The sequence below is a fragment of the Giraffa tippelskirchi genome, chromosome 7 (genome assembly GCF_054371585.1).
Source record: "Giraffa tippelskirchi isolate mGirTip1 chromosome 7, T2T-mGirTip1v1.2.pri, whole genome shotgun sequence".
NCBI classification, from domain to species: domain Eukaryota; kingdom Metazoa; phylum Chordata; class Mammalia; order Artiodactyla; family Giraffidae; genus Giraffa; species Giraffa tippelskirchi.
Window position 1 is genome coordinate 76,057,456 of NC_137281.1, and position 13,567 is coordinate 76,071,022.

Here is a 13,567-nt window from a genome sequence, read left to right on the forward strand (position 1 = left end):
AGGAGTCACGCTAGGTGTTTCTAACTATACTTTAGTCTTTTCAAAACTCTTATTAGATAAATACAAATATAACGAGCAGAGGATGAGATGGTTAGATAGAATCACTGACTCAACAGACATGAATCTGAGCAAACTCCAGGAGATAGTGAAGGACAGGGAAGCGTGGCATGCTGCAGTCCATGGGGTAGCAGAGTTGGACATGACTTAGTGACTAAACAACAACAACCTTATTAAGTACTCACAACAATAATCTCATAATAGAGAAATACATACATTCTTCCAATCAACTGCAAAACATCTTGGGCTCATATCTCAGGAATCCAATTACAAAATCAAAAAGAAAATGAGGACAGCTACCAAATCAAGTAACCTATAAAAACCTGATTTTTAGTATACAAAAAATAAATAAATGCTCCATTAGGACACTCAAAATTACTTACTGAACTTGCATACCTTTAAGCACTGTTTCTAAAAAGCTGTGAATGAATTATTTCTTGTAATGGTTTTTACATACCGCTGCATTCCTGCTCTGAAGCAAAGGCTTTGTATTCCGAATTAAAAGTCTGTGGTCTGGATCCATAGTATATGGCCTCTTCCTTTTGTCAGCCTTTTCTTTCTGTTCCTCACTAGAATCATAGAAATCCTTTTCATTGTCCTCTGGACCATCACCCTACAGGAAAGAAACCCAATTCCAAGATTAGCTCAGACCTGGAACTGCCCAAATACTACACAAAGAAAACATTTTAAAAAACATCTACAATAATGATAATATTTTACGAATACTACTGTCGAGGTAATTTGAAACTATGTTACTTATATGGAAGAAAGGTCTTCCTTTTTCTTTTTTTTTTTCCTTTTTCTTATATTTTATGGCACAGTAACTGTCCTTTAGTGCAATAGATAATACTTTTATATTATATAGCAAATCTCACATTAAATTACCATAGAAATACCCACAGCCGTCCAAAGGGAAAACCTGACCATTAAATTCTAACAAAGCCTATGATATGAGACTGCCCAAAGCTGAAAACTGTTTCCATAAATTATCAGTCACTCTGTAACTGGATCAAAGGGTCAGAGGAAAGAAGAAAATTGTTTGAACTGCAACACACATAAAAGAAATCATTAATAAAGTTTGACAGGTTAAAAATTGTTAATTAAGAAGGTCCCTGTGTTGTCAAGAAAGACTCAGTTTGAGATTTATGTATATCCCTGAGACCTGATTATATGTTTTTGTCTTGTACTTTTTATTTATTTGAATTCTTTATTATCTCTGTCAGTAAAATTAGCCTACAGGTGCATGCATTCGTGCATGCAGTTGTTCCGACTGTTTGTGATCCCCCAGACTGTAGCCCGTCAGGCTCCTCTGTCCATGGGATTTTCCAAACAAGATTACTGGAGTAGGTTGTCATTTCCTCCTCCATGGGACCTTCCTGACCTAGGGATCGAACCTGTGTCTCTTGCATTGGCAGGATTCTTTACCAGAGTCCCTTGGGAATCCCAGCCTACAGGTAAGGAGTCCTAAAAATAAAAAACAACAAAAAGCACACAAAGACAATAATATTTAAGTGGATCCAGGTGCAATACTAGGGCTTTCCATGTGGTACTAGTAAAGAACCCATCTGCCAATGCAGGAGATATAAGAGACATGGGTTTGATCCCTGGGTCAGGAAGATCCTCTGGAGGAGGGCATGGCAACTCACTCCAGTACTCTTGCTGGAGAATTCCACGGACAGAGGAGCCTGGCGGGCTACGGTCCTTGGGGTCGCACAGAGTCGGACATGACTGAAGCAACTTAGCACACACAGTGCAGTTACTATTTAGAGGCAATTTCTGTTACCAAGTACCTGAAATGTATTTTCCACTTCTGGGAAGATGGAATAGATACACTTTTTCCTATTCTTCTCACTAAGAACAACTAGAAACCCAAGACATTATATATAAAACAATTTAAGAAAAAGGCGGAGAGAAGAAAGGCTGGATACGGACACCTCAGGACCCAAAGAATGATGCAATGGTGAGTTCCTTGGATTTTTATTTTTCCTCATATATCAAAGATTGGATGGAAGAGAAGTGAGTTAATAAGAAAATCAATTAAGTATAGATTAAATAAATCCCCCAAAAGCCTGCTCCTTGTAGCCAAAGAACCAAGAAAGAGAAAGTCTAGCAAGACAGAAAACTTTCTAAGAAAATAACTGCTCTAGTACAGTCAACTCTGGATAAATAAACCACGATCCTACCCCTAATCCCACAAGCAAAGACTGACAAGGAGAGCCTAGATTTCCACTCCTCCCCTCAGCCTGCCACTGGGGTGCTATCAGAAAAGGCAAAGATAGAACTGAGATTTTAATCCCCACCAGGAGGTAATATGGTGTGGGGAGCTTGGACATCCAAGTCTGCTGATCAATACGGAGGTGACTTTATCCCTGGCTCCCCTACGTTGGGCGCAGAGGATGCTTAGTGGATACTCCACTCGGGACGTGCAGCAGCACCAGCCAGTGGTAACAAGGACACACCACTCTGTGGTGTCAGTGGAAGACACATCTGGAACAGTCATGAGACACTTCCATCCCTCCCAGCCAGAAAGCTACCAGGGGAGTAACGGTGCAGAGCCCAATCCCATATCCACCCACAGCAACAATGAGCGGTCCCCCTGAGGGGTCAACGGAGGCTGGGGCGGGCGGGGGGGGACCTAGACTTTTAACGTGACCTGGCAGTAATGAGATGGCAGCACCCCACATTTCTTTGCTGGAATAGTCTCAAACAAACCCAGCTAAAACTTAAAATTTGAATAAGATCCATAATCTCATAATATCCAAAATGTCCAGGTTTCAACAAAAAAATCATTCAGCATTTCAAGAGTCAAGCAGGGGAAGCAGATTCCCTGGTTAGGGAACTAAGATCCCACATACTGCATGGTGTGGCCAAAATAATAATAATAATAATAATAATAATAATAATACAAATGGCCACAAACATGAAAAGATGCCCGGTTTCACCAATAAAGAAACAAAATGAAATTAAATATTAAAAAAAAAAAAAGAACAAAAAGAGGTAGAAAAAACAATTTATTCACTGGCAAAAAAATGTATGCAACTACACGTGAAACTTACTCCTTGGAAGAAAAGCTATGACAAATCTAGACAGCATATTAAAAAGCAGAGATATCACTTTGCTGATAAAGGTCTGTATAATCAAAACCATGGTTTTTCCAGTAGTCATGTACAGGTGTGAGAGTTGGATCATAAAGAAGGATGAGTACTGAAGACTTGATGCTTTTGAACTATGGTGCTGGAGAAGACTCTTGAGAATCCCTTGGACAGCAAGGAGATCAAACCAGTCAATCCTAAAGGAAGTCAACCCTGAATATTCACTGGACGGACTGATGCTAAAGCTCTAATACTCTGGCCACCTGATGTGAAGAGCCAACTCACTGGAAAAGACCCTGATGCTGAGAAAGATTGAAGGCGGGAGGAGAAGGGGATGACAGGACGAGATGGTTGGATAGCATCATCGACTCAATGGACATGAGTTAGAGCAAACTTTGGGAGACAGCGAAGGAAGGGAACCTTGGTGTGCTTCAGTTCATGGGGTCACAAAGAGTTTGAAACTACTTAGAACTGTACAACAACAACATATGAAACAAGGGGCTAGTATCTAGCATATACAGACCATTCCTAAAACACAACAGTAAAAAACCAATTCAGTATAAAAAAGGACAAAATATATCCTTACAGACTGAATTATGTCTCCCCTAAAATTCATATGTTGAAGCCTCAAGGTGACCATATGCTTAAGTAGGGACTTCAAGGTTAAATTAGATTGTATCAATGGTATTCTAGTCCAATACAACTGGTTTTCTTCTTAGAAGAGAGAAAGGCATATTAGAACACAGCAAGAAGGCAGCCAAGGACAGGCAGCTTGGGAGAAACCTGCAAACCTGCTAACACCTTGATCTTGGACTTCTAGCCTCTTGGAAAATCCGTAAGAAAACAATGGGAAATAAATTTCTTTTCCTTTAACCAGTCTTTTGTTATAGCCCTAGCAAACTAATACAGACAATTACCTAAGAAGATATCCAAAAGACAAACAAAGCACATGAAGCAAAACAAATTAAAACCACTGCAAGGTGCTTTTGTTATGGCATATGTATCAGAATTGCTTTCATCTAAAATTAAATTTAAAAGTACTGACAACACCAAATGACAGTAAGGACATCGAGGAAATGGGTCATTCATATGCTGGTGGTAAACGTAAAACGTTACAGTCACTTTGGCAGGTTGGCAGTATCTTACAGAACTGAACCTATATTTACCATACAACCCAGAAATTACACTCTTGGGCATTCATCACGGGGAAATAGAAATTCATCACGGGGAAATAGAAATTAATTCTCACAAAGATTTGCACACAAAATATTCATAGCAGCTTTATCCCTATTAGCCAAAACGGAAACAACACAGATGTCCATCAATGGATGAATGGTTAAACAATTGGTTAAGCAAATGGTTAAACATCTCTGCCATGGAATACCACGTGGAAATAACAAGAAACACACTACTGATACACACAATTCTGATTAATGTCCAGAGAAGTATACTGAACTTGAGTGAGAAAAAGTAATCCTAAAAGGTTAATACTGTATGATTCCATTTACACAGCATTCCTGAAATGACAAACTTATAGAGATGGAGAAAAAATTAGAGGTTACCAAGAGTTAAGGGGCAGCAGGGTTAGGCAGAGGAGGAAAGGAGTTTAGCTATAAAATGGTTACATGAAGGATACTTGTGATGGAAACGTTCTGAATCATGAATGTATCAACGTTAATATCCGGGTTGTAGTATCTTACTATAGTTTTGCCATTGGAGGAAAATGTCACCATTGGAGGAAAATGAATAAAGGTTAAACCAGATCTCTCTATACTATTTCTTACAACTGCATGTGAATCTACAATTATCTTAAAATAGAAAGCTTAATTAAATAAAATTAAGGAGAAAAAATCAGCAAATCACTTAAAAGTAATTTGCATATATTTATCCATTGTTATAAGATAACAAAAAAAGAAATTACATAAACTGTGATAGTTTAACATCACATAATGAATTGTTTTCCTTGTAAGTGCTTTTAGGACACAATCTTTACTTAAATATTACTGAAAACACTTTTCATCAGAAACATGATCTTTAGGTTTCTTAGAAGTAACAATAATATTATCTTAGTGTTTTTTAAATCGACAATAAAAAATATCTTAAGAAATTCTCCAAACAAAAGAAACTCACCAAATTTATATGCTTTGAAAACAAAAGGCATTTTAAAAGTAATACCCGTATTCAGAAGTAAACTAGAAATTATAACATTATGTTCTTCAAATATACAATTCAAAACAAATTACTTGTTTAAGTGCTTAAAAAAAAGGACTATAACTGAGATAAACTTTTATATCAAGGCCAATACACAAATAACTTATTCTTTAAGTCTAAGCACTCACTTACAATCTTCAGGGTATACTAATCAAACAAATGTTCAAAATCAACCTAAAACCGATATGATGAAACTGCTGTATTTATCATATTCATCATCAATATGAAACACAGCACTATAACAAAATCCTCAGAAGTACATAAAGCTGCCTTTTAAAAAGTTTATTCATTCGTTCTAGTTCTCCTTCACTATTAACTTTATTAAAGCCCAACTATGTTATGTTAATAAATGATACTTGCTTATTTTAGTGTACAAGTATTTAGGATTATGGCAGTAATTTTAGTAAAAAGATTATTGAGGAATTTGTTTCTTTCATTAGCACCTTTCCCACATACAAAGATCTTACAAAGCTATTATGTAAAACTTCTATAAACTAATGCTTCGTATGTTTTATTATATCTACTACTGTGGGCAGGAATCCCTTAGAAGAAATGGAGTAGCCATCACAGTCAACCAAAGAGTCCGAAATGCAGTACTTGGATGCAACCTCAAATGCAGTACTTGGATGCAATCTCAAAAACGACAAAATGATCTGTTCTTTCCAAGGCAAACCATTCAATATCACGGTAATCCAAGTCTATGCCCCGACCAGTAACACTGAAGAAGCTGAAGTTGAACAATACTATGAAGACCTACAAAACCTTACAGAACTAACACCCAAAAAAGATGTCCTTTTCATCATAGGGGACTGGAATGCAAAAGTAAGTCAAGAAACACCTGGAGTAACAGGCAAATTTGGCCTTGGAGTACAGAATGAAGCAGGGCAAAGGCTAATAGAGTTCTGCCAAGAGAACACACTGGTCATAGCAAACACCCTCTTCCAACAACACAAGAGAAGACTCTACACATGGACATCACAACATGGTCAACACCAAAAACAGCTTGATTATATTCTTTGCAGCCAAAGATGGAGAAGCTCTATACAGTCAGCAAAAACAAGACTAGGAGCTGACTATGGCTCAGATCATGAACTCCTTATTGCCAAATTCAGACTGAATCAAATCCCTTATGATTATACAGTGGAAGTGAGAAATAGATTTAAGGGACTACATCTGATAGACAGAGTGCCTGATGAACTATGGATCGAGGTTCATGACATTGTAGAGGAGACAGGGATCAAGACCATCCCCATGGAAAAGAAAAGCAAAAAAGCAAAATGGCTGTATGAGGAGGCCTTAAAAATAGCTGTGAAAAGACAGGAAGAGAAAAGCAAAGGAGAAAAGGAAAGATATACCCATTTGAATGCAGAGTTCCAAAGAATAGCAAGGAGAGATAAGAAAGCCTTCCTCAGTGATCAATGCAAAGAAATAGAGGAAAACAATAGAATGGGAAAGAATAGAGATCTCTTCAAGAAAATTAGAGATACCAAGGGAACATTTCATGCAAAGATGGGCTCGATAAAGGACATAAATGGTAGGGACCTAACAGAAGCAGAAGATATTAAGAAGAGGTGGCAAGAATACACAGAAGAACTGTACAAAAAAGATCTTCACGACCCAGATAATCATGATGGTGTGATCACTTACCTAGAGCCAGACATTCTGGAATGTGAAGTCAAGTGGGCCTTAGGAAGCATCACTACGAACAAAGCTAGCAAAGGTGATGGAATTCCAGTTGAGCTATTTCAAATCCTGAAAGATGACGCTGTGAAAGTGCTGCACTCAATATGCCAGCAAATCTGGAAAACTCAGCAGTGGCCACAGGACTGGAAGAGGTCAGTTTTCATTCCAATCCCAAAGAAAGGCAATGCCAAACAGTGCTCAAACTACTGCACAATTGCACTCATCTCACACACTAGTAAAGTAATGCTTAAAATTCTCCAAGCCAGGCTTCAGCAATACGTGAAGCGTGAACCTTCAGATGTTCAAGCTGGTTTTAGAAAAGGCAGAGGAACCAGAGATCAAACTGCCAACATCTGCTGGGTCACTGAAAAAGCAAGAGAGTTCCAGAAAAACATCTATTTCTGCTTTATTGACTATGCCAAAGCCTTTGACTGTGTGGATCACAATAAACTGTGGAAAATTCTGAAAGAGATGGGCATACCAGACCACTTGACCTGCCTCTTGAGAAATCTGTATGCAGGTTAGGAAGCAACAGTTAGAACTCGACATGGAACAACAGACTGGTTCGAAATAGGAAAAGGAGTACATCAAGGCTGTACATTGTCACCCTGCCTGTTTAACTTCTATGCAGAGTACATCATGAGGAACGCTGGGCTGGAAGAAGCACAAGCTGGAATCAAGATTGCCGGGAGAAATATCAAGAACCTCAGATATGCAGATGACACCACTCTTATAGCAGAAAGTGAAGAAGAACTAAAGAGCCTCTTGATGAAAGTGAAAGAGGAGAGTGAAAAAGTTGGCTTAAAGATCAACATTCAGAAAACTAAGATCATGGCATCTGGTCCCATCACTTTATGGAAAATAGATGGAGAAACAATGGAAACAGTGGCTGACTTTATTTTTTGGGCTCCCAAATCACTGCAGATGGTGATTGCAGCCATGAAATTAAAAGATCCTTTCTCCTTGGAAGGAAAGTTATGACCAAGCTAGATAGCATATTAAAAAGCAAAGACATTATTTTGCCAACAAAGGTCCACCTAGTCAAGGTTATGGTTTTTCCAGTAGTCATGTATGGATGTGAGAGCTGGACTATAAAGAAAGCTTGAGTGGAGAAGAACTGATGTTTTTAACTGTGGTGTTGGAGAAGACTCTTGAGAGTCCGTTGGATTGCAAGGAGATCCAACCAGTCCATCCTAAAGGAGATCAGTCCTGGGTGTTCATTGGAGGGACTAATGTTGAAGCTGAAACTCCAATACTTTGGCCACTTGATGCGAAGAGCTGACTCATTGGAAAAGACCCTGATGCTGGGAAAGATTGAGGGCAGGCGGAGAATGACAGAGGATAAGATGGTTAGATGGCATCATCGACTCGATGGACATGGGTTTGGGTGGACTCAGGGAGTTGCTGATGGACAGGGAGGCCTGGAGTGCTGCAGTTCATGGGGTTGCCAAGAGTCAGACACAACTAAGTGATGGAACTGAAATGTTTTATTAAAGATCTATAAACTAATTCTTTCTTAACATTTAACATTAGACAAATTAGTGTTATTTACTAAAATGAAAGGGATTCTTTGAAATAGTACAAAGTTTTAACAACAGGATTATTGGATAACAAACACAAAGAACATGTTGCTTAATACCTAAAATAGTTACTGATATGAACTATTATTTCAAAGTATATTCCCTTCAAAAGAAACTTTCTCTTACACTTTCTGTGAAATTTCAACTTAGTTTTATTGCTGTGAGAACATCATGGCATAGCTTTTTAGATCTGGTTGCTAATTACTAACTATATATTTTTACCAACAGCATAATTCTCTTAGGAAAGGAAAGGGAAGTTGCTCAGTCGTGTCCGACTCTTTGCGACCCCGTGGACTGTAGCCTACCAGGCTCCTTCGTCCATGGGATTCTCCAGGCAAGAATACTGGAGTGGTTTGCCATTTCCTTCTCCAGGGGATCTTCCCGACCCAGGGATCGAACCCAGGTCTCCCACATTGGAGGCAGACGCTTTAACCTCTGAGCCACCAGGGAATAATTCTCTTAAGTTTGAACTAAAAGGAAAAAAATGTAAGGATTGATTAGGTTAATGAAATGAAAGAGATGAGGCTTCCTCACAGGATTGGTGCCAATCTGCAATAACTTAATTAATATCTGAATCTCTGTCACTGCTAGCTGTTTTCTCAGGTTTTCAACCTATGAGAACAGACATGAGCCAAAATAGAATGGAAGCAACATGCGTACAATCAAAATGGGTTAATATTAGGTCATGGCAGCTCAGTATCAGAGCTGCGTCTACGATCGTGTTAATTTCTTGACCTCTCCTTGTCTTCATTTCCTCATTTGTAAAATGAAATAAAAGCAGTATCTATATCATGAGTGCATGTGTGTGTGCTCAATCATGTCCAACTATTTGCAACACCAGGGAGTACAGCCCACCAGGCTCCTGTGTCCATGGAATTTTCCAGGGAAGAATACTGGAGTGGGTTGCCATTTCCTTATCCAGGGCATCTGCCTAACCCAGGGATCAAACCCTAGTCTCTTGTCTCCTGCAATGGCAGGCAGATTCTTTAACACTGGCGCCACCTAGGAAGCCCAAATAATATTCTGAAAGAGTTCGTGAAATTGATTTGTTTAGTGAAAGTATACAACCACATAGTGTCCAGTGAATATTAAACACTCAAATAGTAGCAATTAACATTACTTTTATTATTAAAATTTTTTCTAGAAATTATTACCTCAGTTTAAATCAAATACCCCAGATGCCAAATATGAAGAAAAGTTTACCCTGAAACCCTAACCCTAAAATTATCCCTCAGAAAAACTGCCTCATATTTGAGATTTACAAGTATATCATGAAGCTTTTGTACAGGTGCTTCATTTTGAACCACAATGTACTGTTTAGGGAACTCATACTAAAACAACTTTAATCAATGCTAGTTCCAGTTGCTTAAAAGAAGTCACAAACCTCAGGGACAAAATGTCATTAAAAATAAGACTTAAAAATGGGTAATACAGGATCACAGAGTTCTGCTTCTAATAATAGGCAATTTGGAATAACCTTTATAGTGAGCTAGGAAAGAAAAATGAAACACACTTGTTTGAAGGCACTGAAAAGCTAAAAGAACAGTGATGAATTATGCAGGCAAGACCCAGAAGTAGTGGTAAACCTAGAAATCTAACAGTTAAACACCTGCAATTGTTTCTCCACCCAAAGCATGAGTTGTTATATACATAACAAAAATTTGAAAGGCCTAAAGAGCTTTTAGCAGATTCACAAAAATTACAGAAGCAAAAGCTGGTGATCAGGATCCACCAAAAAGCAAGACCCCTAACTCTCCTTAGTCTCTGGTTTTAACTCCTGAAAGCCTATATCCTAGGGAGTTAAGGTCATAAAATTGAAGTTTATATTTTAATCATGTCAGTCTAGAATTGAGGTGAATGAATGAACTCAGATTGCTGATACCCTGATCAAGTAATAATCCACAAACAAACCAAAACTAATCATCCAAAGCTTCAGAACTAGTTCAACAATTTTTCAGAAAGTAAGGAAAGAGGGCAGAAAAAAGGGAAGAAAAGGCAGCGTCACTGAGGGTCAGGATATTATTTCCTTTGAGAGGGAAAGCAGGATATTAAGTGGAAAGTGAGGAATTAGGGGCTTCTGGTGAATACTTATAATTTGTTTCTTAATCTGAGTACTCATTACATCGGTGTCTTCATTTTCCAAAAATTCATGAAGCCATTTGCTTCTGACATATACATTACCTATTTCTAAATATGCATATAAGAAAAAAGCAATGACGTGAAAATAAGTTTTAAAAAACAAAGACAATAAAGAGAGAAGCTAAAAAATGAGGCTACTAGACACGAATTTTAAAGAACTGAGACGTAACTATGGACAATATATTCAAGGAATTAAGTGATAAGACTGAGCTTTTTGGTGGGAATTTCAACCCTGTCTGGAGAAGGGAAAGGCTACCCACTCCAGTAGTCTGGCCTGGAGAATTCTATGGTCTGTACAGTCCATGGGGTCACAAAGAGTCGGACATGACTGAGCGACTTTCACCTGTATTATTATTTTTAAACTAATTCTTTTTTGGCCATACTGGAAAATATGTGGCATCTTAGTTCCCTGACTAGGGATCGAACTAGTGCTCCCTGCATTGGAAGTGCAATGTCTTAACCAGTGGACCACCAGGAAAGTCTCTCAACCCCGTATTATTTTTACAGAAAAGTCAGATTCACTTTTTTACATAACTTTGATATAAAGCGCTATAATTTCAGCAACCACTGGGACAGATCAGACTCAGGAAGATTTATACTCTCTTAGAGAAAACAGCCCAGATAATCAAAGACATTAAGTAACAACTCACACTTGTATCTTAGATAATTTAGAACAACTCCAAAATAATCATTCTTAATTAACATTTTAAATGTATGGTGCAAAGAATTTTATTTTCACCTTGTCCAAAAACATTTTCTGTTGCTGTTTGGTTAAAGAAGATACAATCAGAAGGATGCTTAGTCTGCTTAAGAGTAAATATAAATAAAATAGTTTCAAAGATGTTGAAATCTATAGAAAGAAACTTCCATTTGCTCAACTTAGTATACTAATTCGGAGAAAGCAATGGCATCCCACCCCAGTACTCTTGCCTGGAAAATCCCATGGACGGAGGAGCCTGGTAGGCTGCAGTCCATGGGGTCGCTGAGAGTCAGACACGACTGAGCGACTTCACTTTCACTTTTCACTTTCATGCACTGGAGAAGGAAATGGCAACTCACTCCAGTGTTCTTGCCTGGAGAATCCCAGGGACAGAGGAGCGTGGTGGGCTGCCGTCTAGGGGTTGCACAAGTCGGCCACGACTGAAGCGACTTAGCAGCAGCAGCAACAGCAGCAGTATACTAATTGTACATCATATATGAAAAAAGTAGATGAACTAACTTTAATATACCTTCATGTGTATTTGAAAAAAATATTTTAGAAATACTTTGTTTCTAATGCAATTGCTTGATTTTTTTAAACAGTTTAAAAAATACCTTCTACTCTATTTTTAATCTAGTTTAAACAGTTTAAAAAATACCTTCTACTGTATTTTTATCTAGATAATAACATTATGCAGTTTTGATTCATGGGCTTCCCAGGTGGCGCTAGTGATAAAGAACCCAACTGCCAGTGCAGGAGACGTAAGAGATGTGGGTTCGATCCCTGGGTCGGGAAGATCCTTTGGAGGAGGGCATGTCAACCCACTTCAGAATTCTTGCCTGGAGAATCCCATGGACAGAGGAGACTGGCAGGCCGCAGTCCACAGGGTCACAAAGAGTCGGACACAACTGAAGCAACTTAGCAAGCACGTACACATGAAGTTTCAATTCATACAAAACATCTATGAATTTAGAATTAAGTAGAAAGGCCTTCCCTACATAGCTGAAATAGCAATTAGGTATTATGTATTAGTAATAGCAGTCTCTAGGTATTATGCTAAGTTCTCATTCAGAGTATATTATGCATATAATCTTAACCATCTGATCTGATTCTCGGATAAAATAAGGTACAATTTAGAAAGAAAAAATATTAAGTTGCAGCTTTCATTCTCTATCAAAGGACAGGAAAACAGACAATTGTTTTAGAAGTGCTGGCAACAAAAAGTTTTTCAAAAATCAATTATTATATATTGTTTGTACTGAGGCTAGAGAAATGAAGTATTATCACCTATAGGGACTTTAATGAGTGTTAATTAAAACATTTTATATAGTGGCTTATGTTGGCAATTTTTCTAAACCTCATGATGATTTAAATAATTTCACCTTTACTACAATAAATTACTGATTATTACAAAGAGAACCATTTAACAGAAATCTGATGTAAAAAAACAGTAATGAACCTGTAAAACTTGCTCTTTTGCACCTTGGAACACAGCTGGTTCTAAAAATAAGGCAGTTAAAATAAATCTAGATCATTTTACCAACAAAATAATGATGTTATCAATTCACAACCCAAAGAATAAAATAAATATCTATGAATCCATACTTAGGAAAATAAATTACTAACAAATAAATAAATAAATGGGAGAGAAAAGTCAAGTCTTCCTTACAGAAGGATTTCTAACAATAATTATGCTAACAGTGAATGAGTACTACAGGCTTAAAATACACTTCCATGTCAGTATCCATATTCTTGGAATATCCATATTCTGAGATGATGTGCATCTCAAACAACCTATACAGAAGTAAAGATGGTTCCCTACGCAAAAGTATTAAATGACTCAAAAAGGAACTCTGGTAATAATAAGGACACAAATATATAAAATCTTTGTGATGAAACTCATGAGTATAAAAAAATATATTTATAAATAAAGATTTTTCTACTATTTAAAATATTTGTACATGTAGAAAATGAAATTATATACAATAGACAACCTTCTTCATCTTTCTAAAAAAGTATACACTCAAGCTGAACCAAAAAAAAAGTTAAATCCCTTACTTGGAAAATGGAGACAGCTTTGTAGTTTCTTTAAAGTAAAGACAGTG

General features: G+C 37.5%; 1 protein-coding gene across 7 annotated transcripts in view; it reads right to left on the reverse strand.

Annotated features, from left to right (window-relative positions):
* Window positions 1-13,567, reverse strand: part of AP3B1 (adaptor related protein complex 3 subunit beta 1) — a 234,808-nt gene that overhangs the window by 136,826 nt on the left and 84,415 nt on the right. For all 7 annotated transcript variants that reach the window (XR_014058467.1, XM_081505951.1, XM_081505949.1 and 4 more), the window contains one exon: window positions 515-670. Coding sequence is in view for 6 of the 7 variants with exons in the window: in XM_081505951.1 (XP_081362077.1) it covers window positions 515-670 (156 nt within the window). In the remaining variant the exon portion in view is untranslated. The remainder of the gene's footprint in view (window positions 1-514; window positions 671-13,567) is intronic.